Source organism: Rhodotorula graminis (assembly GCF_001329695.1).
Source record: "Rhodotorula graminis WP1 unplaced genomic scaffold RHOBAscaffold_19, whole genome shotgun sequence".
Lineage (NCBI taxonomy): Eukaryota > Fungi > Basidiomycota > Microbotryomycetes > Sporidiobolales > Sporidiobolaceae > Rhodotorula > Rhodotorula graminis.
The window spans coordinates 1-26,555 of record NW_017264946.1 but is presented as its reverse complement, the minus strand read 5'-3'; the positions used below and the strand labels follow the sequence as shown (position 1 = coordinate 26,555).

At 68.4% G+C, this 26,555-nt stretch overlaps 11 protein-coding genes across 11 annotated transcripts; 5 read left to right on the top strand and 6 right to left on the bottom strand.

Moving 5' to 3' along the window:
• Positions 1-1,558: 1,558 nt before the first annotated feature.
• Positions 1,559-3,054, top strand: RHOBADRAFT_47430 (uncharacterized protein; the record flags this gene model as incomplete). Its single annotated transcript, XM_018414982.1, has 3 exons — positions 1,559-2,117; positions 2,198-2,850; positions 2,962-3,054. 3 exons carry the CDS (start codon positions 1,559-1,561, stop codon positions 3,052-3,054), a joined length of 1,305 nt encoding a protein of 434 aa, XP_018267775.1.
• Positions 3,055-3,208: 154 nt separating this feature from the next.
• Positions 3,209-6,736, bottom strand: RHOBADRAFT_40037 (uncharacterized protein; the record flags this gene model as incomplete). The annotated part of the gene is made up of 5 exons (XM_018413680.1): positions 3,209-3,881; positions 3,961-4,076; positions 4,154-5,335; positions 5,453-5,870; positions 5,952-6,736. The coding sequence occupies 5 exons, from the start codon at positions 6,734-6,736 to the stop codon at positions 3,209-3,211; spliced, it is 3,174 nt and encodes a 1,057-aa protein (XP_018267774.1).
• A 131-nt stretch (positions 6,737-6,867) lies between these two features.
• RHOBADRAFT_56348 (uncharacterized protein) lies at positions 6,868-8,920 on the bottom strand (the record flags this gene model as incomplete). Its single annotated transcript, XM_018418304.1, has 4 exons — positions 6,868-7,180; positions 7,320-7,912; positions 8,006-8,161; positions 8,239-8,920. Coding segments are annotated over 4 exons (1,582 nt in total), but the record flags the coding sequence as incomplete, so codon positions are not given.
• Positions 8,921-9,407: 487 nt separating this feature from the next.
• On the top strand, positions 9,408-10,640 carry RHOBADRAFT_47427 (uncharacterized protein; the record flags this gene model as incomplete). Its single annotated transcript, XM_018414981.1, has 5 exons — positions 9,408-9,458; positions 9,528-10,091; positions 10,188-10,393; positions 10,471-10,537; positions 10,608-10,640. 5 exons carry the CDS (start codon positions 9,408-9,410, stop codon positions 10,638-10,640), a joined length of 921 nt encoding a protein of 306 aa, XP_018267772.1.
• A 544-nt stretch (positions 10,641-11,184) lies between these two features.
• RHOBADRAFT_56346 (uncharacterized protein) lies at positions 11,185-12,125 on the bottom strand. Its single transcript, XM_018418303.1, has 3 exons — positions 12,014-12,125; positions 11,831-11,957; positions 11,185-11,692 (listed from the first exon to the last, which is right to left on the bottom strand). The coding sequence occupies exons 2-3, from the start codon at positions 11,939-11,941 to the stop codon at positions 11,222-11,224; spliced, it is 582 nt and encodes a 193-aa protein (XP_018267771.1). The 5' UTR covers positions 11,942-11,957; positions 12,014-12,125; the 3' UTR covers positions 11,185-11,221.
• An 87-nt stretch (positions 12,126-12,212) lies between these two features.
• Positions 12,213-16,979, top strand: RHOBADRAFT_56345 (uncharacterized protein; the record flags this gene model as incomplete). The annotated part of the gene is made up of 15 exons (XM_018418302.1): positions 12,213-12,508; positions 12,577-12,649; positions 12,718-13,017; positions 13,088-13,902; positions 13,974-14,367; positions 14,439-14,804; positions 14,887-14,970; positions 15,055-15,150; positions 15,217-15,379; positions 15,474-15,826; positions 15,900-16,051; positions 16,140-16,163; positions 16,235-16,341; positions 16,406-16,558; positions 16,637-16,979. The coding sequence occupies 15 exons, from the start codon at positions 12,213-12,215 to the stop codon at positions 16,930-16,932; spliced, it is 3,672 nt and encodes a 1,223-aa protein (XP_018267770.1). The 3' UTR covers positions 16,933-16,979.
• An 85-nt stretch (positions 16,980-17,064) lies between these two features.
• RHOBADRAFT_56344 (uncharacterized protein) lies at positions 17,065-18,884 on the bottom strand (the record flags this gene model as incomplete). The annotated part of the gene is made up of 6 exons (XM_018418301.1): positions 17,065-17,617; positions 17,718-18,023; positions 18,114-18,236; positions 18,356-18,449; positions 18,554-18,790; positions 18,870-18,884. The coding sequence occupies 6 exons, from the start codon at positions 18,882-18,884 to the stop codon at positions 17,103-17,105; spliced, it is 1,290 nt and encodes a 429-aa protein (XP_018267769.1). The 3' UTR covers positions 17,065-17,102.
• Positions 18,885-18,960: 76 nt separating this feature from the next.
• Positions 18,961-20,952, top strand: RHOBADRAFT_56343 (uncharacterized protein). The gene is made up of 6 exons (XM_018418300.1): positions 18,961-18,987; positions 19,063-19,185; positions 19,282-19,292; positions 19,416-19,427; positions 19,503-19,737; positions 19,870-20,952. Exons 2-6 carry the CDS (start codon positions 19,138-19,140, stop codon positions 20,821-20,823), a joined length of 1,260 nt encoding a protein of 419 aa, XP_018267768.1. The 5' UTR covers positions 18,961-18,987; positions 19,063-19,137; the 3' UTR covers positions 20,824-20,952.
• A 203-nt stretch (positions 20,953-21,155) lies between these two features.
• RHOBADRAFT_56342 (uncharacterized protein) lies at positions 21,156-23,710 on the bottom strand (the record flags this gene model as incomplete). Its single annotated transcript, XM_018418299.1, has 7 exons — positions 21,156-21,381; positions 21,640-22,073; positions 22,147-22,366; positions 22,437-23,021; positions 23,088-23,232; positions 23,305-23,411; positions 23,494-23,710. The coding sequence occupies 7 exons, from the start codon at positions 23,708-23,710 to the stop codon at positions 21,212-21,214; spliced, it is 1,878 nt and encodes a 625-aa protein (XP_018267767.1). The 3' UTR covers positions 21,156-21,211.
• Positions 23,711-23,917: 207 nt separating this feature from the next.
• RHOBADRAFT_40027 (uncharacterized protein) lies at positions 23,918-25,701 on the bottom strand. Its single transcript, XM_018413679.1, has 5 exons — positions 25,576-25,701; positions 25,387-25,490; positions 25,150-25,256; positions 24,789-25,050; positions 23,918-24,702 (listed from the first exon to the last, which is right to left on the bottom strand). Exons 1-5 carry the CDS (start codon positions 25,677-25,679, stop codon positions 23,948-23,950), a joined length of 1,332 nt encoding a protein of 443 aa, XP_018267766.1. The 5' UTR covers positions 25,680-25,701; the 3' UTR covers positions 23,918-23,947.
• Positions 25,702-26,087: 386 nt separating this feature from the next.
• RHOBADRAFT_56340 (uncharacterized protein) lies at positions 26,088-26,555 on the top strand (the record flags this gene model as incomplete). The annotated part of the gene is made up of 3 exons (XM_018418298.1): positions 26,088-26,305; positions 26,373-26,433; positions 26,510-26,555. Coding segments are annotated over 3 exons (325 nt in total), but the record flags the coding sequence as incomplete, so codon positions are not given.

Genomic DNA, 26,555 nt, shown 5'->3' with positions numbered 1-26,555 from the left:
GGGCCCGTCCTCGAGCGCCTCGAGCCAGTCGACGCGACGCGCTGCCCCCTCGATCGTCTCGCGCAGGCTCGCCGCCTGGCCATCTTGCTGCGGCGGCACCTCGGTGCGCCGGCGTCGCTCGGGCGGCGGACCGGGACGAGCCTGCGGTGTACGAAGAGGTGTGCACAGGCGGCTCGAGGTCGGAGAGGAGCAAGTCGGTCGGCGTGGGCGGGGACGAGTCGAGGTGAAGCGGAGCGGAGCGGGGGGAGGAGGGCGAGGTGGATGGCTCGCGCGAGTTGCACGGCGGTGGCCGGTTTGGGCAAAGGGGAGCTGCCGAGCTTACCGGTCAAGTCGGTGCCCTGCTCGAGCGAGTGTGAGCGGCTCGAGGTGACCAAGAACGGTCGAGCTGATGAACGCTTGCTCTCGCTCGTCCCACTCGACACCGCTCGCCAGAAGCCTCGGCTGCACTCTGCAGCGACCGTGCAGCTCCTCCTGCCAGCGAACAACCGCCCTCAGCTGCCACCACGAGCCCACCTCCCTCGCCCCGCCTCGTCCCTCGTCTTCATCTCTCGCACGAACCAGCTCGCACACGACCACCTCAGCACGGCCGCGCGCATGCTCAACCAGCCGATGATACCTTTCGCAGGACCGGGCCGCATCTCGCTCGCGCCTGCGGTCGATGCTGCAGGCGCACGCGCTCGAGTACAACCCGCTCGCACTCGACGCTCCCCCTCTGCGGGCCTCCCCTCGGCGCGGCCGACTCGCGCTCGAGCTCGATGCACCAGGCAGAAGAGACGATCGCTTCCACGCCGAGCCGACACCGACACTGCCGCTTGAGCACGGTGCGTCCCTTTCTCCCGCGACGACCTCGACCCTCAGCAGGTTCTCGAGTCACTCACGCCCTTGCGCCACAGATTCTGCCCTCAAGGTTCCTGCTCTTGTGCGTCTTCCCGCTCTCGTCTCGGCCCGTTCAAGATACAGGCTCACCTCGCATCACGCGCAGTGTTACCCTCAACTCGACGACCGCCAGCCGGGCCTTGCTCTTTCTTCTCGCCCGACGCCGACCCCGCCCCTCCCCGGCCCTCGCTCCACACCTCAACACAGCTCTACGACGCTTCCAGGTATCGAGCAAGCGTCGGCCAAGCCGAGATATCGCTTTGGCAGCGGTGAGCTCTTCAAGATGGGCGCGGGCGCGGTCAGGGTGGGCCGCAGGCGGAGCGGTTCGGCTGCAGGGCCAACGTTGTGGAGGTGTCGCCGCAGACGATGAGAGAGAGAGAGACCGAGCAGTCTCAGTCCGTTCAGGGCGAGAGCGAGGGAAACATGTTGTCTGCGAGCGCCGCTTTGTCCTCTTCTGTTGAGAAGGTGACGAGCGACGGGGCTGTGGCGCTCGCTCGATGCTGCTCGGTGCTGCTCGACTGTGCTTGCTGTTGGCGCATGGCTGTGCAGCTCCCAAGGCGAGCACGCTCCTGTCGAGCGGCGAGTCCGCGGAGTGCGGAGAAGCGAACGGCCTCGCGCCCTCGCTCCCCCTTGTCCTCGTTCCTCTCACTCGAACTCACCTCGAGCACCACCAGCAGCCACCATGGACGGCCCGCAGCACACAGTCGAGCACGCACGCAACCCTGCAGCCCTCGCCGCCGCCACCCCCCTCCCGCCCACACCTCCTCCTCGCCCTCAGGCTCACCCTTCCCCCGCGACCGAGCGCGCCTTGTCGCTCGAGCACGTCGTCCTGCGCGTCCTCTCGCACCTCGACAGCATCCACTTCGAGGACGAGCACCAGCACGACCCGGCCCACGCCACAAACACGGACCTCGTCGCGTGCGCCCTCGTCGCCCCGCTGTGGCGCGTCATCGCCCGCGACCTCCTCAACGAGCACCTCATCTTCACCAAGGGCACCACCGTCCGCAAGTGGCTAGATGGCCTCGGCGACGACGGCATCCCCCGCTCGCCGACCCGCTCGCTCAGCTTGCGCGACGACCTCCCGTTCAAGCCCTCGAGTCGCGACGGCGACGGCGCAAAGTGGTCGTACGCCGACATTGCGCTCCTGTTCGCCAAGGTCAAGGGCCTCGACCACCTCGAGATCATGTTTGTCCGGCAGGACGAGATCCCGGGCGACCTCTTGACCCACGAGAACCTCGCCTGTGCGTCCCTCTTCTCACTCTGTCTCTCCTTTCACCCTCTCTCCTCGGCCGCGAGCTGACACCCTTCTCTCCCGCAACAGCGGTCACGTACCTCGCCCTCGGCTGCCCCGTGTCGAAGCCGACCAAGCCGCTCCCGTTCAGGCTCGCCGCGGTCCAGCTCTTTGACCCGTCGAGCGAGGACGAGCGCCTCGACCGCGACTGGACCTCGACCGCCATCCTCCTCGGCACGTCGCCCGCCCTCGCCAACCTGCGCTACTTGCGCCTCGAGACGTTCCCGCGAGCGGCCGAGTACCTCGCCCGCATGTTCCGCCTCGCGCCGCGCATCAAGAACCTCTGCCTGTCGGTCCTCCGCGACGAGCCAAACCTGTGGCAAGTGCACCTCTTCGCGACGCTCTGCACGAGCCTCGTGTCGCTGCACGTCGAGCACCTCCTCGACACGGGCCCAAGGGTCCTCACCTCGTTCCTGACCGGGCCCCCGTCCGTCAACATCGGCAACGTGCGCGGCACCGTCGGGCACGACCACCCGTTCGTCCTGCAGGCCCTCGTCCCGCCGTGCCCGGTCGACGAGCTGTTCAAGGCGCTGCGGCGCTGCCGGCCGGGCTCGATCCGCCGCGTCACCTTCCGCCGCATCGCCCTCGCCTCGTACGACTACGAGGCCGACTTTATCCAGCTCCACGACATGTGTGGCATCCGCTTCAACGGGACCCTCGTCAGTGCCATGACCAAGAACGACGTGCGTCGAGACGTTTCTCCTTTCTCTCTTCCCTCCGATCCCGCTCGGGCCTCCACCACCGTTACTCGAACGCGCACCTGACTTTCTCCTTTCCTCGTCTTCCGAGCGCAGTGGGCCTATCTCGACCACCTCGTTCGTCAGTCGCAGGCCGATCCTCGTTGGCAGGAGCAGCACCCGAGGCAGGAGGTCGACGAGGTCGCGTGAGGAGGACTTGGTCGCGTTCGAGGAGGACGCGCTTGTACGGAATGAAGATGCTTTCACGACTCGCAAGGGACGCAGCACGCTCATAGAGAGAGAGAGAGAGAGAGAGAGAGAGAGGAAAAGGGAGCGCGAGGTGAAATTGCGAGCGCGACCGACTCTACTTGCGGCCCCTCCCGCTCGATCCTCCTCGCCCGCCACCGCGCCCACCTCCTCCACGCCCACCGCCACCTCCACGTCCACCGCCTGCCGAGTGCCCACCGCCACGACCGCCGCCGGCGCCGCCCATCGACGCGCCCTTGCCGTTCGGGTTCTTCTTGGTCGGCTGCGTCGAGCGCCGCACGCGCTTCTCCTTGGCGATGCGCTCCTTGCGGATCTCGGCCGCCGTGCGCAGGCCGCCGGGCGCCGAGTGCGGCTTGTCGGCGCCGCCGACGCGACGCTTGCCGCCCGACGACGACGAGCCCTCGTCGGCCTTGCGGACGCCGCCCTTGTGGACGAACCGGCGGCCGTGCGGCGCCGTCGTGCGGCCCTTGATCTCGTCGTCGCCGGCGCGAGGGATGCTCACGCGCGTCTTCTTCTGCCACTCGTCGAACACGCCCGCCTTGAACGACGCCGGGAGCCGCTGGCCCGATTCGGACCGGATGAGCTTCTTGTTGTCGGCGCCGACCTGGTCGGCCCGGATGAACTTCTTCGACTTGCGGTCCCACTTGAGCGTCGACGCACGTTGCGCCATGGCCTCGGCCGGCGTGCCCTCGGTGTCGCCCCGGCCCGTAATGTCGTACGTCGAGTGCTGCGCCTGGGCGACGAAAGAGTCGCCGTTGGTGAGGGCGTAGCTGCGCGGCGACGACGGCGGAAGGGTCAGTGCTGCACGTCGACACGAGAGAGGGTCCGAGAGAGAAAGAGGGGACGCACCCAGCCTCGGTCGCCGCACCCTCCTGCTCGTACCCGAGGTAGACGCGCTCGTCCCGCCACGGCTTGCGCTCGCTGTCGGGCTTGGCGCGCTTTGCGGGCTTCTTGCCAAAGACGGCCTGCACGACGAGAGAGAGAGGGTCAGGCTCGAGGCAGAAGGCGAGACAGAGAGAAAGAGAAAGGGAGAGAGACGCACCTCGAGCTCCTCCTCGTCGGCATCGTCCATGTCGCCGAGCGCGAGCGGCTTGGGCTGCTCGACGACCGACATCTTGACGTCGCGCTTGCCGCCGTCGTCGTCGCTGCCGTCGGCGCCCTCGGGCACGGCAGGCAGCTCGTCCTCCTCGACCTTGGCGACGAGCTCGCGCGCCCTCGCGCTCTTCATGAGGGCGCGCCGGCGGTCCTTCATGAGGAGCGCGATGCCGCCCTCGGAGCCGTGGTTCTTGCCCTTGGCGCTCACCTCGAACACCGTCTCGGCCGGGCGGAAGCCGCTCAGCTTGGCCATGAGCTCGGCGCGCTCGCGCTCGGCCGCCTTGGCGCGCTCGACGACCTCGCGCACGGCGGCGTCGTTGGCGGCGCCGTGTGCGGCACCGTCGTCGATGGCGCCGGCCATGCGCGCGATGTAGGCGTCGTAGATCGGGTGCTCGTCGCCGCCGGCGCCGCCGACCGTCGCCGCGCCGCCCTCGCCGCGAGCGGCCTGGTCGGCCTCCTTGCGCGCGAGCTCCTTGGCGCGGCGGTAGCTCTCCGGGCTCGCCTTGCTCAGGCCGCGCTCGTACATGCGCTGACCGCGGCCGGCGACCTGCTGCAGCGTCTCGAGCGCCGGGTGCTGGCGCAGGAGCGAGCGGTGCGCGTCGAGGTCGGTGTCGGTGAGCGACCGAGGCGCGGCGCCGAGGAGGAGGGTGTGGGCGTAGTCGGGCTCGGTGCCGGCGGGGAGCGGGAGGTGGGTGAGGGGCCGGGTGAGGAACAGCTCGAGGTCGAGGAGGTACGGCATCTCGGCCGGCGTGACGAGCGTGTAGGCCCATCCCGTGCGACCGGCACGCGCCGTGCGACCGACGCGGTGGACGAACGCGCGCGTGCCGTTGGGGAAGTCGTAGTTGATGACGTTCTCGACGCCGGGGACGTCGATACCGCGTGCGGCGAGGTCCGTCACGACGAGGATCTGGGTCTGGCCCGAGCGGAACCGCGACAGCGAGATCTTGCGCGCCGTCTGGTCCATCGAGCCGTAGATGGGCGACACGGCGTAGTGCGCCGCCGACAGGAGCGCCGTCAGGTACTCGACGTGGTGCTTGGTCGACACAAAGACGACCGTCTGGTTGACGCCGACCGGCTCGTCGGCGTCGCCCGGCGCCGCATCGTCGTCGTCACCGTCGGCGGCGCCGCGCTTGCGCTTCTGCCCGCCGCGGAACCCGCCGCGGCCGCGAGCGCCGCCGCGACCTCGACCGCCGCCGCCGTGGTGGCCGTGCGAGCGCATCGACTGCTCGTCGGTGCCGTTCAGGACGGCCTCGTTCTCGGCCTTCTCGCGCGAACGCTCGGCGGCGCGCTCGGCCTCGGTCATGACCGGGCAGCGGATGACCTCGCGCACGAGGCCGAGGAGGACGGCCTCCTTCTCGGTCGACTTGACCGAGAGGTAGGCCATCTGGAGGTCCTTGGAGATCTTCTGGTCGACGTCGAGGCGGATGAGCTTGGGGTTCTGGAGGCCGGCCTTGGCGAACCCGACGAGGGACGACGGGAGCGTCGCCGAGAAGAGGAGCGTCTGACGGGTTGGCGGCACGCGGTGGAGGATCTCGTGGAGCTGCTCGGCGAACCCGAGCTCGAACAGGCGGTCGGCCTCGTCGATGATGAGGGACGACACGGACGACAGCGAGTAGTTCATCTCGACGAGGAGGTGAAGAAGACGACCCGGGGTGGCGATGACGCTGTGGCGCAGGCGGACGAGGGTCAGGACCTGGGCGCTCGTGCACCTCGAGAAGGAGGGAGAGAGAGAAAGAGAGACGCACACGTCCGGGTTGCCCGCCATCGTCTCGAACTGGGCCTCCATGGCCTCTCCACCGACGACCATGGCCCACCGGAGCGCCTCGCCCTCGCCGCGCACGCCTCGCGCGAGGTCCTTGCCGACCTTGAGGACCTGGAGGGCGAGCTCGCGGGTCGGGACGAGGATGAGGCCGCGGGCGCCGAACTTGTCGCTGTGGGTCCACAGCTGGTTGAGGAGCGGCAGGAGGTAGCACAGGGTCTTGCCCGAGCCCGTGCGGGCCATGCACAGGTGGTCGCGCGCGACGACGACTTTTTTGCCGCGGTCGGTGACGACCGTCTCGGTGCTGCCGAGGATCGAGGGGAGGGCGAGGCGCTGGATCGGGGTCGGGGTGGTGAAGCCGCGCTGGAGGAGGGCCTTGAGGAGGAGGGGCGCGAGGCCGAGCGCCTGGAACGAGCCGCCGCCGGTGAGGCCCTTCTGCTGCTTGGCATCCTTGCCCTTGCGGACGATGGCGGCCCCCTCGCTCAGGTTGCGCGAGTGCTGGAGGGCCGACAGCGACGCGAACAGGGCGTCCTCGTCGTCGTCGTCGCCGTCGTCGCCCTGGCCGCCCGAGGCGGTGGCGGGGAGGTCGGACCGGCGCTTGGTGAGCTTCTTGTTGCCCTTGGTTGGCGGCGCGAGCGAGTCCTGGGACGGGAGCGGGGCCTTGGCCTTGCCCTTGGTCTTGGACGATGAGGCCGAGGTGGACGCCGACGAGGGCCCGAGGAGGGCCGACGAGATGTCGACGTGGACCGACGAGTCGCTGTCGCTGTCCATCGTGTGCGTCGCTGTCCCTTGGCGAGGTGGGAGAGCGGGTTCGAGGTTGGAGGAGCGAGGCGATGCACCCGAGCTCTGAGCTGGCTCAATGTCTCGCACGTGCACCTCTCTCTCTCTCTCTTTGCAGCATTGACGGGGAGGCTCAAATCTTTGCACAGCGACACACACTCGCGCTACCGTCTCGAGAAAGGGAGGGAGCGAGAGAGAGACAGAGAGTGGGAACGAGCTCCTCGACCCGCCGACGACGACGCGCCCTCGTGCGCCAGCAGGCCGACCGCGCTCGACAGCACCGCTCAGTCGCGCTTGGCGCCACCCGGACCCATGCCGCTCACGGCGCTGAGCGTCCCGGGGAGCGGCACGCTCCCAATGTTGTACAGGAGCGCGACGCTGCCGGCGATGGCGAGCGCGAGGCCGAGCGTCGTCAAGGCGAGGAGGAGCGCAGACCTGTGGGCGTACGCGGAAGGGGCAAGTGGGTCAGTGACGCGTTGCAACGACATCGCCAACAAGCCGCTCAGCCGGGCTCGAAGACGAGCCCGACCGCGCGACGACGAGCTCGCGCCGAACGAGGACAGTCGAGACGCACCCGCTCAGGTCCTTCTTCTCGCACCCCTCGCCGGCCCAGCTCGTCCTGCGGCCCTCGTCGTCCTCGGTCACGCCGCACTTGCACACCCAGCACTCGTTCCCGTCGGCGTTGGCGCGGGTCGAGATGCCGCGCACGCCGTGGCCGCGCCCGAGGCACGACGCCGTCGCGTTGTTGAGGTGCGCGAGCGACGAGAAGCACGTCTTGCCCGCAGCGACGACCTGGCTCGGCGCCTTGTCGCCCTCGCCCTCGCCGTCGTCGCCCTCGGCGCGCGGCGAGAACACGCTGCGCTTCTTGAGCTGCTGCCCGCCGACGGCCTCGGCGCGCGAGCCGGCGTAGCGCTTGGTCGCGGCGGCGATCGAGCGGCCCTCGAACGGCTTGAGCCACATGTCGCGCTTGCGGAGGAGCGGCTGGGCGTGCGGCGGGAGCGCGAGGAGCATGACGGTCGGCTCGTCGGACGACGCCGTAGTGGCGCCGTTGTGCGGCGACGTGAGGCGGGCCCGGAGCGACGCGAGGGTGCCCGTGAGGGTGTCGCGCGTGAGGGCGACGGCGCGCTGGTAGGTCGGCGACGAGAGCGAGTGCTTGGCGGCGATGTCCTGCACGCGGCGCATCAAGGCTGTATCAATGACTGCACGAGAGAGAAAGGAGGCCGAGGGCAGAGAGGGCGAACTGTGCGCGCGCGCACGCACCTTGAGGCCCTTGAGGTGAATGACGACGACCTTGGGGAGGTCGTTGGCGCCCTGCGGGCCCGAGTCGGACCCGGCGTGGGCGTGCGAGGCCGAGGTTGGGACGCCGTCGGCGAGGACGGCGAGCTTGTTGAGCTCGAGGACGAGCTGGGCCGACGACTGTGAGCGCGGAGGGAGAGGGTCAGTCGTGGGTCGAGGGTTGGGGGCCAGGTACAGGGCGAGGGAGGGGGACGCACGGCGTCGAGGAGGTCAAGGTCGTCGACGAGGCGCGAGCCCCTCGCGGGCGGCTCGACGGCAGGGCGGACCTTGTCGCGGCCGTTGGACGTGTCGCCGTGGAAGCCGACCCAGCGGGCGAGCTCGTCGCCGATCCAGCCCTGCCAGCCGGCGACCGACTTGACGCCGTTGTCGACGAGGTCCTGGAGGCCCTGGACGGCGTGCGAGTCCGGGTCGAGGCCGAGCGAGTCGGCGAGGCGGTGGAGGTGGAGCGAGAGGGCGGCGAGGTACGAGTGGGCGGGGAGGGGCGCGAGGTCGAGGGCGCGCTGGGCGGCAAACTCGGCGGGGAGGGCGTCGGTGCAGCCGGATTTGGGGCACTCGAGGACGACGACGATGCGGGCGTGGCTCGGGTCGTGAGCCCAGGGCGAGTCGTCGAGGGCGGCCTCCCACAGGCGGCCGTCCTTGCCCTTTGACGCGGGGAGGGGCAGGTGGTGCGACACGCCGAGGTGGCTCGCGAGGACGGCGTTGGTCTGGGGCGCGTCGAGCTCGAGGCGACCGCGGGCTTGGTCTGCGTCGTGGCCGTGGGCGGAGTGTGCGAGCCGAGGCGGCGGCGGGCTCAGGTACAGCTGCGGGTGGGCCGACCCGGCGAGGGCGAGCCAGGGTGCGGCTGTGCACAGGACCGCAGTCAAGGTACCGGCAAGCATGGTGAGCGCGGTGTGGACGAGGGACAGAGAGCGGCGAGATGGCAACGACGACGACGACGACGACACCTCGCCACCCTTGTGTGCCAGTTCCAGTCTGCTAGATCTACGCCTTACTGCTTAGTGGAGCTGGCCGACCTACTCCCACCGCAACCTGAGCGAGTTGAGCGGCGGTCGCCTCGTCGCAGGCCTCATCTCGGCGCGTCTCTGTTCTTCCCCCGACTCGCTGCTGTTCTCGAGTGCTCTTGTCTGCTTTCCTCGTGCCACCCTGCACGCCTACCCGTGCGTCCCACTTTCTCTCCCCCTCTCGCGCCTCTCCCTCTCCCCCTCTTCCTCCTCCTCCTCCTCCCCACTCGCCCTTGCCGGCCCGTCCTGCCGCCTCGCTCGCACAGAGGCTCAGTCTGCCGGCAGCACAAGCTCACCAGTGCGTGCACAGTACAGCTTCCGCCCTCGACACTCTCCTCGACTCGCCTCAGCCCACCTCGCCGACCATGTCCCACTCCGAGGCCGACCTCAAGGCCCTCACCGTCGTCAAGCTCAAGGTGCGCCCCGGCTCTTTCCCCCCTTAGCCCTTCGACGACTCGCACTGACCCCGACCTCGCGACCCGCAGGAGCTCCTCGCCGCCCGCTCTCTCCCCGTCACGGGCAAGAAGGACGAGCTGATCGCCCGCCTCCTGTCCAACTCGGACGCGCCCCTCACGGCCGACTCGACCGGCCCGACGAGCGCCACCGACGAGCCGGACGGCACCGGCCTGAGCGGCACCGCCGAGGCGAGCGCCGCCGCGACGGGCGAGTCGGAGCGCAGCGCAGGCCAGACGGGCGAGGCCCTCGGCCAGGGCGCGGCGGCGGACGAGGCGGCTGCAGGCGGCGAGGCCGCGACCGACTCGGCGACGACCAACGGCGACGCCGCGCCGGCGGCACCTGCCCCGACCGCCGAGGAGGCTGCCGCCGCGCAGGCCCAGGTCGACGCCGACAAGGTCGCCGCCGCCCGCCTCGAGGAGGACAAGCGCGCCGCGCGTGCCGCTCGCTTCGGCAACGCGGCGCCGTCGGCCGAGGCGGCGGCGCCCAAGGAGGGCGACGAGAGCGTCGAGGCCAAGAAGAAGCGCGCAGAGCGGTTCGGGCTCGAGGTGGACGCGGGCAACAAGGACGTCAAGGGCGACGACAAGCTCAACAAGGTGCGTCTGGCCACCTCGTCATCTCTCTGTCTCTCGGCGACCAGGACCTGACCTTGTCCCGTCCGCCGCGCTCCCTCCCCACGTCCTCGCCCGCAGTCGCTCGCCGCCCTCGACGCCCCGCTCGGGTCCAACAAGCGCCAGCGCGAGCCCAAGAAGCCCCTCGCGACGTACAAGACGAACCCGCAGGGCGAGAAGAGCGTCGCGGGCGCCGCAGCCGAGACCAAGGGCGGCAAGGTCGACGCCAAGAGCGCCGCGGCAGAGCCGGCGGCGGCCGTCGCGGCCGACCCGGAGCTCAAGAAGAAGTGCGTCCCCTCTCGTCGTCTTGTTCCCTTCTCCAATCGCCGAAAGTGCGGTACTGACTCTTGCCCGTCTCGCGCAGGCTCGAGGAGGAGGAGGAGAAGAAGCGCAAGCGCGCGGCGAGGTTCGGCCCGCCGGCAGCAGAAGAGGTGCGTCTGCCTCTCTCCGTCCTCTCTGCGTCGGGTCCTGTGGACTGACACATTCTCTCGACGTCCGCAGCCGCAAGAGAAGAAGGCCAAGGTCGACGCGTGAGGTCGGTCCCTCTCTCTCTTTCCGCTCAGTCCCTCCCATTCCTCTCCTTTCCTTCCCTTCCCTACCCCTCATCATCTCTCAACGACGGCCTTCCACTTTCCTGAACGCCCTTGTACATGACGAGCGCACGTCGACGCCTGCTCGAGGCCGGCGCGGGTCGACGCTCACCGAAAATTCGTCGTAACGAGTACGCCTTGCCTCGGTACCCTGCTCTTCTGCTGCGAGTCGGCATTCGAGAGAGACGAGAGCGAGAGCGAGCGGACCTGTGTGACCGCGAGAGGCGTGCCGTGGTCGTCTCGTCGCAGCGAGCCGTGCGCTCCGCGAGCGGCAGGCAAGCGCGTTCTCCTGCGTCGAGACAGCTCAGGACTCGCTCACGGGACCGGTTGAGCAAGGTGTCGGAGCTCTCGAGTTTCAAAGAGCGGCGAGGGCCTGGCGAGAAGAGCGAGAGCGACGACATGGACGGAAAGAAGGGGGCTCGACCGCAACTCGGAGCTCACCTCGGCCACTGCGAACGCTCTCGGTCCGACAGGGAGAGGGTACTGAAGATTGCGCGTTACAGAGACGGACCTCGCGAGCCCAGCTCAGCCGTCGACGTCCATGGCGCCTGCGCCGCCGTCGTCCTCGTACGCGCTCTCGCTGTCGCCCCCACTCGCGCTCGCGTCGTCATCGCCGTCGTCGTCGCCCGAGCCGCCCTCGCCCGCCGGGAGGCGGATCTTCTTGCCGCGCGTCTTGCGGGCCGCGACCTCGCCGTCGACGCCGACGAGGGGCTGGCCCTTCTTGCCCTTGCTCTTGAGGACGCGCTTGCCCTCGAACGCGCGCTCCGGGGCGGCGCTCGTGACGGCGGCGGGCGCGTTGAGGACGTCCTCGTTGTGCTGGCGGAGCGAGAGGGCCTCGTGCAAGGGGCGGCTCGGCGGGATGACCTCGCCGAGGTAGTACCACTGGTCGGTCTGGCACGTCGCGGCGAGGTCGGCGTACTTGACGAGCTTGGACGATTTTTTGGCGAGGCGCGCATGCTGGTAGGCCTGCTGCGACATGCGGGCGATCATGAACTCCTGCAAGGTTGTCGGGCGAGGAGCAGGAAGAGGGGAGATGAGGGGGTGGGGACGGGGCGAGAGGGAGGTGGGAGAGGGGGACCGCAAAGGGTCAGCATGCATTCGCAGAGTGTCGGAGAGGACGAAGGGGGAGCTCACGGTGGCCTTGGAGATGAGGAAGACGGCCTCTTTGGAGCAGAGGCGGACCTCCTTGTCGGCCTTGACGATGCGGTTGACGCGGGCGACGGGGATCTTGGACTCGCCGCTCATGGCTCGATGGTAGGTTCTGTGTGCCGGTGCGCGTCAGTGCGGTCCCGCAGAGGCGGTGAAGAGGGGACGGACGCGTCAATTCGAGGAGGCGAGGCGATGAAGTGGGTCGACGAGGACGAGGTGAGGCGGTGTGCGGGGCGGTTGAGGTGGGAGCTAGAGTGTGCTGCAGCCGTGTACGAGCGCGAGCAAGGTCGCCTGGTGCGGGTGTCGAGGTGGAACGAGGAACAGACGAGCGAACCGCCCCGGCTCTCTCGCTTGGCCTCGTCCGTCCATGCCCGCCTCAGCCCGTGCTGCTCAAGTGCGAGCCACGACTACCTCGAGTGCTCCTGTCACTGCAATCGCTCCACTTCCTGGTCGCAGCGCTGCCCTCGTTGGCTCGGCCCGCCTCCTCACCTTCGTCTTGCTCAACTCGCCCTCGCACACCCGCCCGACCCGTACTTGGTCCGTCTTCAACCGCGACCGCATACACCGCATCGTCCTCGCCGACTCGGGCCAGCCGTCAAGCGCCCAAGGCCTGCGCGCGCTCGTCGTCGGCGGCAAGGAGGCGGTGCTCGTCGACCTCGACCGGTCCGTCCTCCTTCCCTCTCTCGATCAGCCAGCGCGAGCACACGCTGACACGGAGCCGAGTCACATAGCGACGGCGACCACCTCGAGGTCATGCAACGGTTCCACCTCGACGACTTTGCCGGCGACGCCGCTTTTCTCGACGTGAGATGCCTCCTTCTCGCTCTCCTGTGTCAGTGCCCACGGTCTGACACGCATGGGACGCTCTACAGAACGACTTCGTCCTCATCTCAACCCTGCACAACACCATCCACGTCTTCCGCCTTTTCCCCTCCTCCACGACCTCCTCCTCCTCACCTCCTCGAGCCAGCCTCGGTTTTTCGTCGACTCGCCCTCTCTACTCGCTCAACGCGCCACAGCGCCCGACACTCTGGTGCACCCGCTTCGACCGCCAGCACTACCACTCGGACCCGGCGCGAGGCGACGAGGGCGGCATCCGGCTCGGCGCCGGCAGCCTGTGGGGCGACACGTTCCTGTGGGACGTTGGCTCGGCGATGGCCCTGCGCGAGAAGGTTGTCGGGGCAGGTCGGGTTGGGCATCGCGAGGTGATGGCGAGAGACGAGACGTTGCGGCGGCTCGCAGGGCACAAGGTGCGTCGACCTGTTCCGCTCTCTCGGCCCGAGCGCTCGTCCGCGAGCGGCCTCGCTCATCCTCGTCAACAACTTTGTCACACAGGGCGCCGTGTTCACTGTCGCCTTCTCGCCCTGCACCGGCTTCCTCGTCACGGGCTCGGACGACCGCACGCTCCGCGTCTGGAACCTCGCCCTCCTCCCTCCTCGAACGCCGTCACCGCCATCGTCGTCGACACCGCCTGCACCCGCCATAGAGCACCCGCACCTCGCGCTATGGGGCCACTCGGCGCGTGTCTGGCGAGCCGTCTTCCTCGCCCCGACGACCTTCCCTCCTCGTCCTCGTCCGCCTCCAGCCCCGTACACCGCAGCCGGCATCTCGGCCCGCTCCTCGCTCGAAGAGATCGACATTGCGAGCGTCGCCGAGGACGGTACCGCACGCGTGTGGCGTGTCTCGCTCGCCTCGCTCGACCCGTCCGCGGCGCGAGCCTCGTCCTCGGCGGCAGCGCCCGACAAGGGCTACGAGCTCGTCGCGACGTTCCGCGACGGGCACGATGGACGGTCGCTGTGGGCGGTCGAGGGCGCAGAGGGCGTCGGGAGTGAGCGGGACGGTCGGCGGGTCGTCTTGACGGGCGGTGCGGACGGAGCGCTGCGGAGCTGGGTGGTGCCGCCGAGCGGGCCAGTCGAGTCGCCAGGCGGCGAGATGGCGGGCAGCAGGAGCTTGACGAGGGCCCGCAAGGGGTCGAAGGTCAAGGCCTTCGTGGCGGCCGAGTCGGTGGGCGGCGACGAGGACGGCGGCGATATGGTGGTCGTGCTCCGGGACGACGGGTGCGCCCGACCTCTTTCCTCTTTCTCAAGCGTCCCTTTTCCCGTGCACTGACGCTTGGAGCGACGCGCAGCTCCTTCGTCGCCGACTTTGCCCCCTCGACCTCGTCCGCCACGTCCTCGTCCCTCCCCTTCCACCTCCCACCCTTCCACACCTCGACAGCATTCGGCGGCGTCTCGCCGACCTGCATTTTCCGCCTCGTACCATCACCCTGCGACACCACCTCGACTCGTGCCCGCCACTTCACCCTCCTCGCCTTCTCTAACCGCGGCGCGTTCCTGCGCGCTCGGCTGTCGAGCGTCCGGGCGCTCCTCGGCGAGGTTGTCGAGACGGCGTTCGACGTGCGACCCGCGCTTGTGTCGCCGAGGCTGGACGAGGACGACCAGGGGCGAGTGCGGGTCGCTGTGTGGGACCGTGCGGCGTGGAAGGTGGCGCTTCTCGAGGTCGACCTGTCGGACCCGCTCAAAGTGCGCACTCTGGTCCTCTCCTCTCATCGCCCTGACAAACACGTGACTGATCACCTGCCTGTGCGCTGCAGACCGCACCCGCCATCATCGCCTCGATCGTCCTGCCCGCCGACCCGGCTCGCGCGTCGACCGCCCTGCACCTCCTCTCGCCGACCCTCCTTCTCCTCGGCACCTCGGCGGGCTCGATCGAGCTCTACTCGGCATGCGCAGGCGGCAGCCTCGAGCGGCTGGGCGTGCTGAACGGGCTGCACGACGGCGGGATCGTCGACCTGTGCGCGCGCCGTGGGGGGGACGGACCGGCTTGGGCGGTCACGAGCGTTGGGCGGGACGGAGCGCGGCGTGTCACGCGGCTCGAGGTCCGAGGCGAGGGAGAAGGGCTGTCGGTGGGGTTCGAGCGGTTGGACGAGAGGGTGCTTCACCGAGGAGCTCTCGAGCAGGTGCGTGCTCTTTCTCCTTCCTCTCTCAGCGGCGCCGTCCTGCCGTCGAATGACGACTGACACGCTTCACGTACATGCGCAGGTCATCTCGTTGGGCGATCAAGGCGAGCGGTACCTCGCTCACAACGACGGCCGCACCGTTCTTCTCGATCATCTCGGACAACTTGTACGCCGCCTTCCCTCTCTCACCTACAGCGAGCAGATCCCCTGACCTGCCTACCCCCTCGTCCTACCCTCCTGCCTCTCGCAGATCCAGTCGTTCGACAACCCGTCCAAGAAGGTCCCGTCGCAGCTCGTCCGCTCGAGCAGCGGGTCCATGCGCTTCTACCGCGTCGTTCCGGGTCAAGTACGCTTCGCCATACCTCCTACGTCAACGAGCGACTGGACTGACCGTCGTTCTGGCCTGTCGCAGGTGCACGTCCAGTCGATCCCGGCCGCCCCGACCTTCTCGGCACCTTTCCTTCTTCCAGGCCTACACGGTCGCGAGATCAGGGCCATCGAGGCCGTCCAGACGCAGAAGGGCCACGCTTTTGTCGCGACCGCCGCCGAGAACGGCGTACTCAGCGTTTCCCAACGTGCGTCGCGCTCGTTCCTCTCTCGGATTCTCGTCGACCCACAACAACTTACTCACATCTCCTTCCTCTCCTCCGCTCTCTCTCGCCTGCGCAGTGTGCAACTCGACATGCCTGATGACGCCCTTGTGGACCGCAAGGAACCTCCCGTCGGCGCTCAAAGAGCTCGCCTGGTCGCCTCGTCCTTCCTCTTCGTGCGGCGACCGCGAGTTGCACACCCTGTTCGTCTGCGGCGCACAAGAGCTTCTGCAGGCCTACATCATGTCGACATCATCATCTTCATCGTCATCGGCTAGCCTTGAGGGCGAGCTCAACGTGCTCCCGGCGGGCCAGGTCATCAGCAGCGAGGGCGGCGAGGTGCGCGCGATGGACCTCGCTGTGGCGGCGCTCGGTGCGGCCGCAGAAGGACGTCACCTCGTCGTCGTCGGGTACTCGGACGGCTCGCTCAAGGTGCGTCGGGTGTCCTCCCGTTCGTGCGCGCCTCGAAGCGTTCCTAACTGGCTCGAGCCCACCCTCGCCGCAGATCTGGGGACATGACGCCCGCTCGAGCAGCTTCAGCCTCGTCGCCCGCTCAGTCGAGGCGAGCAAGTGCATCCTGTCGGTCGAGGTCGTCGAGGTCGAGCTGAGCGAGGTCGAGCGGCGATGGGTCGTCGTGACGGGGGCGAGCGACGGACTGTGCGTCCCCTATCCCTCTCTCTCGTCCCCGAGGACCTCTACATCTCTCATCGGACTGCGTACTGACTATTTCGACATCGTCAAACAGGCTCGCCTTGAGGGACGTCACAAGGTGCGCCTCCTCTCGCCAGCGCTCGTTCCCCTCCTCGACCCGCCGACTGACGACCTTCTCACGCCTCGCAGCCTCGTCCTGTCCTCATCTTTGCCTCAAGGCGCACATCTTTCGCCACCCTCGTTCGCGTTCCGGCCGCACCAGTCGGGCGTCAACGCGCTCGCGCTCAGCTGTTCGAGTGCGCCCACCTTTTTCACTCTCGCTGGCCGCACCGAACCTCAAAGTCCTACACACCGATACAGAGCAGCACCTCATGATCGCGACTGGCGGCGACGACAACGCCCTGTCGGTCGGCTCGCTCGAGCTGTCCTCGAGCGACGGCCCTAGCGGGCCGCTCTGCGCCCGCCTCGTCGAGCACGCGACGCTCTCAGGCGCCCATGCCTCTTCGATTCAAGGTGAGCACCGTCTCCGAACCTCTCGCCCTCGCCATCTCGAGTTGCACGTGTTCATGACGTTCTCTCTACTTGCGACAGGGCTCGACTTTCTCTCGCCGACGATCCTCGCCTCCTCGTCGGCCGAGCAGCGCCTCAACCTCTACTCGCTGTCGCGCAAACCTTCCTCCTCGACCGCCACCACGACTGGACCCGCACTCGAGCTCGAGCTGTCCGACTCGACGCCGCTCAACGTGGCCGACTGTGGCGCTCAGGCGGTGCTGCGCCGTCCTGCAGGTGAATGCTCGGACGAAAGCGAGGAAGCGCGGTGGCAGGTGCTCATTGCCGGTATCGGTGTCGAGGTCGTAGAGGTCGGCGAGGCGTGCGCGCTGGAATAGAGACGAGCCGGACGGCCTTTCGAGTGGGCCGACCAGATCTCGCAAAACTCGCTCGCTCGTCGCCACAGAGGGACGGACAGAGAGAGAGCAAAGGCAAGTACAACAGCTGCACAGACGGCCACCTCGGGCCCTGGATCGCACACAAGCTCGCCCGCACGCCCCGCTCCCGCTCAGTCGCGCTCGAGGGCGGCCTTCCTCGTCTCGGTCCCGGCGAGCACCTTGACGCCGGCCGCCCTCGCCACCTCCCTCCTCAGCTTGTCGCCCTTCTTCTTGCGCTCGGCGGCGCCCTCGTCGCCGTCGTCGCCGCCGTCGCCGTAGGTCGCACCTTGGGCGAGGAAGACGCGCTCGACAAAGCGCGCGACGCCGACCTCGCCGAGCTCGGCGTCGGCCCTCGGGCCCCAGCGCCAGTCGATGGCCGGGTCGCCCGACTCGGCCTTGTCGCCCTGCGCGTTGGTGCGCTGGGTCCTCGACGGGCCTGCTCCGCCCCGACCGGTGGCACCGCCCTGCTGCGTCGCCTGAGTCCCGCCCGTCGCGGCCGTCTTGGCGCGCTCGAGGTACTGCTCCTTGACGAGCGTGTTGAGGAAGACGGAGAGCGTGATCGAGGACGGGTGCGGCGACGCGAGCGAGAGAGGGAGGACGGTCGAGGGCGTGAGGGACAGGCGGCGCAGGTACGAGATGAGCTGGTCTGTGGGCACGCGTAGTCGAGTCAGTGAGCTGCACTTTACGAGAAGGACTCGCAGTGGACGAGGGGCAGGGCGAAGGAGAGAAAGAAAGGAGGGACGGACCGTCGCCGAGCACTTTGCCGTTGACGAGGATGAGGGCGAGGACGACGCCGAGGACGCCGTACAGCGCACCTTCCTCGCGCTTGACGTCGCGCATGACGGCCGCCTCGAGGCCCTCGGCGTCGTCGTCGCCCGGGACCGGCTCGCTGTCGGCCTGCCACGCCGCGAGCTCAGCGCGCAGCGACTTCTTGCCCGAGGTCGAGGCATCGTCCGAGGTCGAGGCGGCGAGCTCTGGGTAGCGGTGGGTCGCGGCGTGGCGGAGGAGCGGCTGCGGAATGGTCGAGCGGACGATCCATGCTCGGCCTTGCGCTGCGAGTACGGGCGACGAGGTGCGAGGTCAGGACTCGGGTTCCGTACGCTGCACGTCGACATGGAAATGGAAGGAAGGGGGAGACGCACACTTGCCCGAGGCGGTCTCGCGAGGGCGAAGCTCGTGCAGCTCCATGCCGAGGACGTCCTTGAGCACCTTTTGCACCTTGGGGAGGAGGGCGTTGAAGTGCCTCGAGCGGCCGTCGGTCAACACTGTCGAGGGAAGAGGTCTGAGTGAGTCTACGGGTTCCTGTCGCGCCAGCCGCTCTGACGCAGCACGACGAGCGTGTCGAGTCGAGAGAGGCGAGGCGCCGAGGTAGACGAGGACGGACCGTTCTTGACGATGTCGTCGCGCTTGAGGACGCGCCTGTGCGACTCGTTGAAGAGGACGTAGCGGACAAAGGCCTGGATGTAGTGCTTCTTCTCCTGTGGGCGGGTCGAGGAGGGAGGGAGGTCGAGGAGGGTGAGTTGGTGACCTGGACCTGCCAGGCCCGGGTACGCGCAACAGAGAGGAGGAAGGGGGGACGCACGTCGTCGCTGAGCTCGCCCTTTGCGGGTTTGTGGCCGCCGTTGTCCGAGTCGGACGCGTCGTCGTCGTCGTCGAGGTCGTCGTCCGAGTCGCGGGGGCGGACGGCGCGCTTGGCCTTGGAGTTTGCCGAGGCAGTCGACTTGCGCTTCTTGGAGGGCTGTGAGCGCTTGGCGGCCCTGCCCGAGTCGTAGTCGGTGTGGTCCGAGTCGTTGGCGTCGTCGTCGCGGTTGCGGCGCTTCTGCACGTGCGGGGACGCGGGTTGGAGTCAGTCGAGGGTGGTCGGGGGCTGCGAGAGTGATAGAGAGGGTCCCACGCACGACTGAGCGGGCCATGGCTTGCGACAGAGCTGTGGGAACCAGGCGAGAGCGTGGATCGACGCGTCTGCAGCTCTTCGTCGCCTCAGCTCTCGCTCCTCTCACACGTCCAGCAGCCACCGTGAGCACCCATGCACACTCTCAGTCTACTCGAGGGACCCGCACTGACCCGCCCCCGCCTTGGCCGCGTGTCCCGACTCGCCCTCGCCGTGCCTCATCTCATCGAACGATCCTCCCCTCCATCTCTCGCCATCCACCGCACAGAGCCACGATGAGCGCATCGCAAGACACCGTGTACCAGGCTACCTGCACCGCACCGGTCCGTCCCTCTCTCCCTCGCCCCTCGGTGACGACGACGAGCTCACCGCTCGCACCTCGCTCTCGTGTCGCCTCCCCTCGCTCCTCACTCTCGCAGGTCAACATTGCGTGCGTCCACTCGACCACTCGGGCACGCACCGACTCGGGCCCACACTGACCCACTTGCACCACGCCGCCCTCGCCCTTGTCGCTCTCCTCTCCTCCTTCCCCTTGTTCTCCCCCACCTCGCAGCGTCGTCAAGTAGTGCGTCCTGCTTTTCCCTGCAGTCTCGAGAGCCTCCACACGAGGCACCCTCCCTGACCCCCTCTGCGTCCACAGCTGGGGCAAGCGCGACACGTCCCTCATCCTCCCGACCAACTCGTCCCTGTCCGTCACCCTCTCCCAAGACCACCTGCGCTCCCTTACCACGGCCCGCTGCATCACCTCGTCCACCTCGACCTCGACCTCGCCCCGCGACCGCCTGTGGCTCAACGGCGACGAGGAGGACATCAACGAGGGCGGCCGCACCGCCAGGTGCCTCGCAGAGATGCGCTCGCTCCGCCAGAAAATCGAGGTGCGCCGCCACGTTCACTCGCACGAGCCTACACAGTCCGCTCTACCGCCATCGATGCGGCTCTCGCGCCGAGCTGTCGAGCGTTGCACTGACCCCCTCGTTTAACCCCCTCGTTTCCCCTCTCGCACGCAGGCCGACAACTCGTCCCTCCCCAAGCTCTCGTCGCACCCGCTCCACATCGCGTCCGAGAACAACTTTCCGACCGCGGCCGGCCTCGCGTCGTCGGCGTCGGGCCTGTCGGCCCTGATCGCGACCCTCGCGCGCCTGTACGACCTCGAGGCGCACGGCGTCTCGCAGTCGGACCTGTCGCGCATCGCCCGCCAGGGCTCGGGCTCGGCGTGCCGGTCCATGTTTGGCGGCTACGTCGCGTGGGAGCAGGGCGAGCGCGCCGACGGCGCCGACTCGGTCGCGGTCGAGGTCGCCCCGGCGTCGCACTGGCCCGACCTGCACGCCCTCATCCTCGTCGTCAGCGACAAGAAGAAGGGCACGCCGTCGACCGCCGGCATGCAGCGCACCGTCGCCACCTCGGCCCTCCTCCAGCACCGCATCAAGCACGTCGTGCCCGAGCGCATGGACCGCATCTCGCGCGCCATCCGCGAGCGCGACTTTGACCAGTTTGCGCTCGAGACCATGGCCGACTCGAACCAGTTCCACGCCGTGTGCCTCGACACGGTCCCGCCCATCTTCTACCTCAACGACGTCTCGCGCGCCGTCATCCAGCTCGTCACCGAGCTCAACCGCGCGTCCGGCCGCGCCGTCGCCGCCTACACGTACGACGCCGGGCCCAACGCCGTCCTGTACGTCCAGGAAAAGGACGTCAAGCTCGTCCTCGACGTCGTCCTCCAGTACTTTCCCCAGTCGGCCGCCTCGTTCCCGGACCCGTTCGCGACGGGCGTCGCGCCGACCGGCAGCAAGGAGCGCGTCGCCGGCCTCGACGGCTTCAACGCCAAGGTCATCCCGCAGCACGACGAGGGCGCCGTCGCACGCGTCATCCACACAAAGGTCGGCGACGGCCCGCGCACGCTCGACAGCGCGACCGACGGCCTCCTCGACGCCGAGGGCCTGCCCAAGAGCCTCGCCAAGTGAGGAGCAGCCGGTCGCGTTCGGGCTGACGGGCGGAGCGAGGTTCATGAGGGTTGACGAGGGCGTGGGCGCGAGGAGCGGGAGGCGAGGACGTTTTTAGAGGTCTTGGTATCGGTCGTTTCGTCGCAACTCGAGCAAAATCTCTCGCAGTCTCTCTTCTGCCTGCGGCTGTCTGCTGCCTTTTTCGTGAGATATTGACATGCTGCAGCGACTCGAGAGTTTCCGAGAGCGTCCCTCGGTGCTCGCGCGGCGTCTCCTCGAAACTCGAGACCGCTCGGGCCTTCTCTCTCCTACGAAGACAGTCCCTCTCGCTCGAGCGCTCTCACGAAAAGGCGTGCGTGCGAGCTGATAGGAATACAACACGATGCGCTCGTCCTGCTGCCGCTCGAGTCTACCTGCCCTCGGCCTCGCTGTCGGTCTCGTCGTCCTCGGCGAGAAAGTCGGCGTAAGCCGGGTTGGCCGTCTCCTCGACGTACGGGTACTTGAGCGAGTCGAGCCACTCGGTAAAGGCCTCGCCCTCGGACGGCGGAACCTGGATGCCACACAGGATCTTGCCGACGTCTGTCGGCGCGAGAGAGAGAGCGTCGAGGCGAGTTGTCGAGGCGACGAGGGCGGTGACGGAGCGAGACGATGGCGGACGGAAGACAAAGGGAAGGAGAACCGGCAGGAGGAGGCGATCGAGTCGACGAAGGCGAGGAGGAGAGGGCGAGAGTGACAGTGACAGGGCGGACGCGAGGAAGAGGGCGAGGAGGTTGGGACGAGGATGGTCAGTTCTGGTCGCTCGCCAAGGCTTCGAGAGGCAAGTGAGCGAGGACGCACCTCCGCCATGGTTGCGGTAGTGGAACAGGCTGATGTTGAGCCCGCTGCCGAGCGTCTCGAGGAACTTGCGCAACGCGCCGGGCCGTTCCGGGAACTCGAACCGGAACATGCGCTCGTTCTTGACCTTGCGCTTGCCGCCGACGAGGTACCGCGCGTGCGACTTGGCGAGCTCGTTGTCGCTGATGTCGAGCGCCGACATGCCCTGCGCCGAGAGGCTGCTCTGGATCGACGACAGCTCGGCGGCCCGCTGTTCGGCGGGCGAAAGTGCCGGCGTCGAGGTGCCGTTGGCGGGTCCGGGTGGTGGGGGCTGCAGCCGCGACGAGGACGAGGCGAGGTAGAACGACAGGAAGATGAAGGCCCGCTTGGACGACGAATAGCGATACACAAACTCGGTGACGGCGCGAGGGTGGATGACCGAGTGCAGCGCGAGGAAACTGCATAGGTGCGAGGGCTTGGTCAGAGGGCTACTCACCCAGCGTCGAGAGAAGAAGAGAAAGCGGGACGCACGAGCCGGGCGTCTCCGGGATGATGACCCTGAGCATCGCCTCCTTGCCCTCGCCGAGCTCGGCTCGCTCGGCGATGAACCGCAGCCGGCTGAAGTTGATGTTGGCGCCCGACACGACCGACACGAAGCGCTTGTTCTTGCCGATGAGGTTGTTCTGCTGGATGTACTTCTTGACGCCGGCGACGCCGAGGGCGCCGGACGGCTCGGGGACCGAGCGCGTGTCTGCAGGCGCAAGCGCGAGTCAGTGCCGGTCTTGCGACACAAGAAGACGGCGAAGACGAGTGTGACGCACCCTGGAAGACGTCCTTGATGGCGGCACACAGCTCGTCGTTCGAGACGAGGACGATCTCGTCGACGAGCTCGGCGCAAACTCGCAGCGTCTCGTCGCCGATCTTGCGCACGGCGGTCCCGTCCGCAAACAGGCCGACCTCGTTGAGCGTGAGGTGCTCGCCTGCCCGGAGCGTCTGGGCGAGCGCGTCGGCGTCGTGCGTCTCGACCGCGACGATCTTGACGTGCGGCGGCGCGACGGCGCGGATGTAGGCGGCCATGCCGGCGAGGAAGCCGCCGCCGCCGACGGGGATGAAGACGGCGTCGAGCTTGCCGACGTCGGTCTGGCGCAAGAGCTCGACGGCGGCGGTGCCCTGGCCGGCAATGATGTGCGGGTCGTTGAACGGCGGGATGAGGGTGAGGCCGTGGAGCTTGGCGAGGCGGCCGCACTCGCGTTGCGCGTCGTCAAAGTCGGCACCGTGAAGGACGACCTTGGCGCCGAGGCGTTCCACGTTCTGGTACTTGATCGAGGGCGTGTTGAGCGGCATGACGATGGTGCAGGCGACCCCGAGCTCGCGACCCGACATGGCGACACCTTGCGCGTGGTTACCTGCGAGTGCGAGAGGGTCAGGAAATGGTCGCGAGGGAGGGAGAGAGGAGGGTCGTAGGGGCGCACCTGCTGAACAGGCGACGACGCCGCGCCAGCGCTCCTCCTCGGTGAGCTGGCGCATGAGGTTGTAGGCGCCGCGCAGCTTGAATGAGAAGACAGGCGTCAGGTCCTCGCGCTTGAACGAGATCTGGTTGCCCAGCCGTTGCGAGAGCTGTGTGGGCAGGGTGAGGGTCAGGTCGAGATGATCGACGAGGAGCGGCGGGAGTGGAGGGAGGGGACGCACCGAGACGGCGGGCGTGAGCGGGGTGCCGTCGGGCAGGATCGAGTAGACGCTGCTGTTGAGCGACAGGAGCATGTAGTTGGGCGTGCCATCAGGCTTGAGGAGGTGCGCTGCTCGACGACGACCAGAGTCAGCGATGAGAAAGTGGCGCGGGGTGGGGGACGAGCGAGGCGAGGGGAGAGTGGGACGCACGAGGTACTCGGTGGTAGTTGGCCTTGTTGGCCGGGAACACGGGTCGCCTGACGCGCTTGCCGTCGGGGAGCAGGATCGAGTCGCCCTGGTCGAGCGAGAGGTCGGCGAGGTCGTGGTGCCGCGGTCGCTCGGTGCGCGGACGGCCGTTGGACAGCGAGGGCTGAGTGCCTTCGGTCTCGCTCAGCAGGCCCCTGGCAGTCGGGAACGAGGTGGCCATCGAGCGGTGAAGCGACGGAGATGACGAGCGGACCTTGGCTCGACTCTCTGATCTCGAGCCAGCTATCGTCCCTCTCGCACTCACTGTCGGTGCTCAGTACGCTCACAGAAGCAGCTGCACTGCCTTCCCGAACGGCCGAAACCGGGTGTGAGCGAGAGAGGAAGCCAACTCTCGCGATCTCTCTCGCCTCGTCGTGCCCGACGACTCGCCGCAGACAGGCTCGACCTGCAGCCCTGGTCATTGCCGCTTGTCCCTCCTGACGACGTCGACCGTCATAAAGTCGCTCGCCGTGCGGACCCTCGCCGTCCGGCTGCCCTCGACCTCCACGCCCTCGTCGACGCGCCCGCCTCCTCGCAACGCCTCGTCCGCCTGGCGCTCGATCTCGCCGAGCATGCCCCGCCACTTGGCCCGGCTCTCGTCGCTCGCGCCCTGGGCCCCTCGCGCGTCTGGGTCCGGGTACTTGACGCTGAGGTGGTTCAGGACGAGCTCGCGCGCGCCGACGAGGCGCGCAAACTCGCCGGCGACCTGCGGCGTGCTGTGCCCGTGCTCGCGCGCGAGGGCGCGCACGCTCGCCTCGGTGACAAGCGCGCCGTCGCGCTGCTTGCTCGGCGCGTGCGAGTCGTCCCACGTCGGGAGGTACGCGTTGGTCGACTCGTGCACGACGAGGTCGACCTCGCCGGCAGCCGGCTTGCCGCTCGAGTCCGCCGGGCGCACGAGCTCGACCAAGGCGCGCGCGTCGAACGTGTCGCCGAGGATCATGACGCGCCGACCGCCGTGCGGGTTCGGGTCGGGCGGGCGCAGGACCGTACCGTCGGCGAGCGTGACGGGCTCGCGCGACGTCTGCAGCTGCGACAGGATCGAGAGCGGGTTCTTGATGCCCTGCGCGGCGAGTGCGGCGGCGTTGGCGGGCTTTTTGAGGTGCGGGATGTACAGGTTGGGCTGGATGGGGAGCGCTCGAGGCGCTTCTGACAGGAGGTAGCCGAGGCAGCGGACTGTGTGTCGGCGGGCCTCATCAGTACTCGTACGAGATGCGCAGAGGGACACGAGAGACACAGAGAGAGAAGGGTGCGGGACTCACTCGTGTGCTGTATCGGGCCGGCCGACACGCTCACCCCGCCGCCCTCTGCCTCGCCGACGACGTCTCTCCAGAAGCCCCGCTCGTCGGCCCGGATGCTCCTCCCGCGCCTCTCGCTCGGGTGCAGCTCGCCGACCTCCTCGGGCTCGTCGGCGAACAGGAGCTCGTGGACGACATAAGGCCGGGAGAGGATCGACTGGGTGAGGGCGAGGCAGGTGCGCAGGAAGAGGCGCAGGCCTGACGGCCCGTAGATCTCGGTCGGAGGCTGCGCAGGGCGCATGCAAAGATAGGTCAGGGTCGGCTCCTCCTAGGGCAGTCACACCTGCCCCTGGCTCGTGCGACGGCGAGTGAGAGGGGGACGCACAATACCCTGCGAGCCGCCGAGTCGTGGGTCTTCCTGCCCGGGCAGCACGCTCCCCTCGCCGGCACTGATGGTGCAGAGGAGGCCCGGAAGGCCGTTGATGTGGTCGCCTGCAAGGGTTGAGGGGGGAGGGTCAATCAGACGGTTCCTCGACAGCGACAGGGCCGGCATTGGCGTCTTGCGCCGACCACCTGCCCGTCGCCGAGACGTAAGAGAGGCCGAGGGGAACAGTCGGCGCACCATGCATGTGCGTGATGAAGAGGCGGGCGACCCGGCTCATCGACAAGCTACAGCGGTCGTCCATGAACTGGTGCTGCGTCGCCTCGCCCGCGTCAAAGACCCACCTGCGGACACACAGGTGGTCAGCTGGCCGCTCGACGTATGTCTGGGCGAGAGGCGCTGAGGAGAAGAGTCGAAACGAGGACGCACAGCTTCGAGTCGAGCTTGACGACGAGCGACGAAACGTTGCGGGTGGTCGAGGGACGCCCTGCGGCGGTGCCGAGGAAGGTGACACTGATCGTGTCGGGCGGCATGGTGCTCGTGCGCGCTCGGCGTGGGTGAGTGTCGGGCGAAGGCGAGGTCGGGAGCGGGCGAGGAGGCTGGCGGAGTTGGGAGGGACGAAAACAGCTCGACGAGGCGCGCGCCGCTGCAGGTGGGTAGGTGACAGGCCGAAGGACCGGGCCAAGGCGGGTGGCGAGCCTTGCGAGCGAGTGCGCCAGGTCGGCGACGAGGGACGAGGGCGACGAGCGATGAGGGCCGCCGCGGAGCGGGGATAGGCGTGGGCGAGTCGCGCAAAGGCGGAGGGTGCCCGTGAGCACTGCTCGAGTGGCACTGAAGCTAGACAGGCGCTGCTCGGCGGTAGAGCGGGACGAGGAACCGAGCCAAGCCGGGCCCGGCCTGTCGCCTCTCCCTCGTCGTCGCTCTCAGTCCCACCGCTCACGATGCCGTCCACCTACGCCGCCCAGTTGATCAACGCAACCTTCCCCTCGGGCGGCGTGCTTGTCCTCGCCCTCGCACGCCCTCCCGTCAACGCGTTCTCAACCGACCTCTTCCGGCAGCTCGACGACGTCTTCCGCGCCGCGAGCACCGACAACGATGTGCGCTGCGTCGTCCTCACGAGCGACGTTGCCAAGGGCTTCACCGCCGGCCTCGACCTGCAGTGCGTCCTGCCCCTTTCCCTCCTCGTCGCCCCACCACCTTGACCCGACTCTTCCCTCCGGCTACAGCTCGAGCGACCTCATGCGTCAAGCCGACGACCCCGCCCGCACCGCCCTCCTCCTGCGTGACGTACGCATCGAACGCGGTCGAGCCGAGCCCGCTCCTGGACCGTCTCGCTGACCTACCCTCGTCGCCCCACCCGCAGCACATTGCCGTCCTGCAGCGCGCCGTCTCGGCCATCCAGGAGTGCG

Coding starts and splice junctions, on each gene's coding strand:
- RHOBADRAFT_56346 (XM_018418303.1), bottom strand. CDS start 11,941: ATGAGCGGCGAGTCCAAGATCCCCGTCGCCCGCGTCAACCGCATCGTC. Junction 11,693..11,830: donor TCCTCATCTCCAAGGCCACC/GTGAGCTCCCCC, acceptor ACAACCTTGCAG/GAGTTCATGATCGCCCGCAT.
- RHOBADRAFT_56343 (XM_018418300.1), top strand. CDS start 19,138: ATGAGCGCATCGCAAGACACCGTGTACCAGGCTACCTGCACCGCACCG. Junction 19,738..19,869: donor CGCTCCGCCAGAAAATCGAG/GTGCGCCGCCAC, acceptor TCTCGCACGCAG/GCCGACAACTCGTCCCTCCC.
- RHOBADRAFT_40027 (XM_018413679.1), bottom strand. CDS start 25,679: ATGCCGCCCGACACGATCAGTGTCACCTTCCTCGGCACCGCCGCAGGG. Junction 25,491..25,575: donor GTCAAGCTCGACTCGAAGCT/GTGCGTCCTCGT, acceptor GTGTGTCCGCAG/GTGGGTCTTTGACGCGGGCG. Junction 25,257..25,386: donor CTTCATCACGCACATGCATG/GTGCGCCGACTG, acceptor CAACCCTTGCAG/GCGACCACATCAACGGCCTT.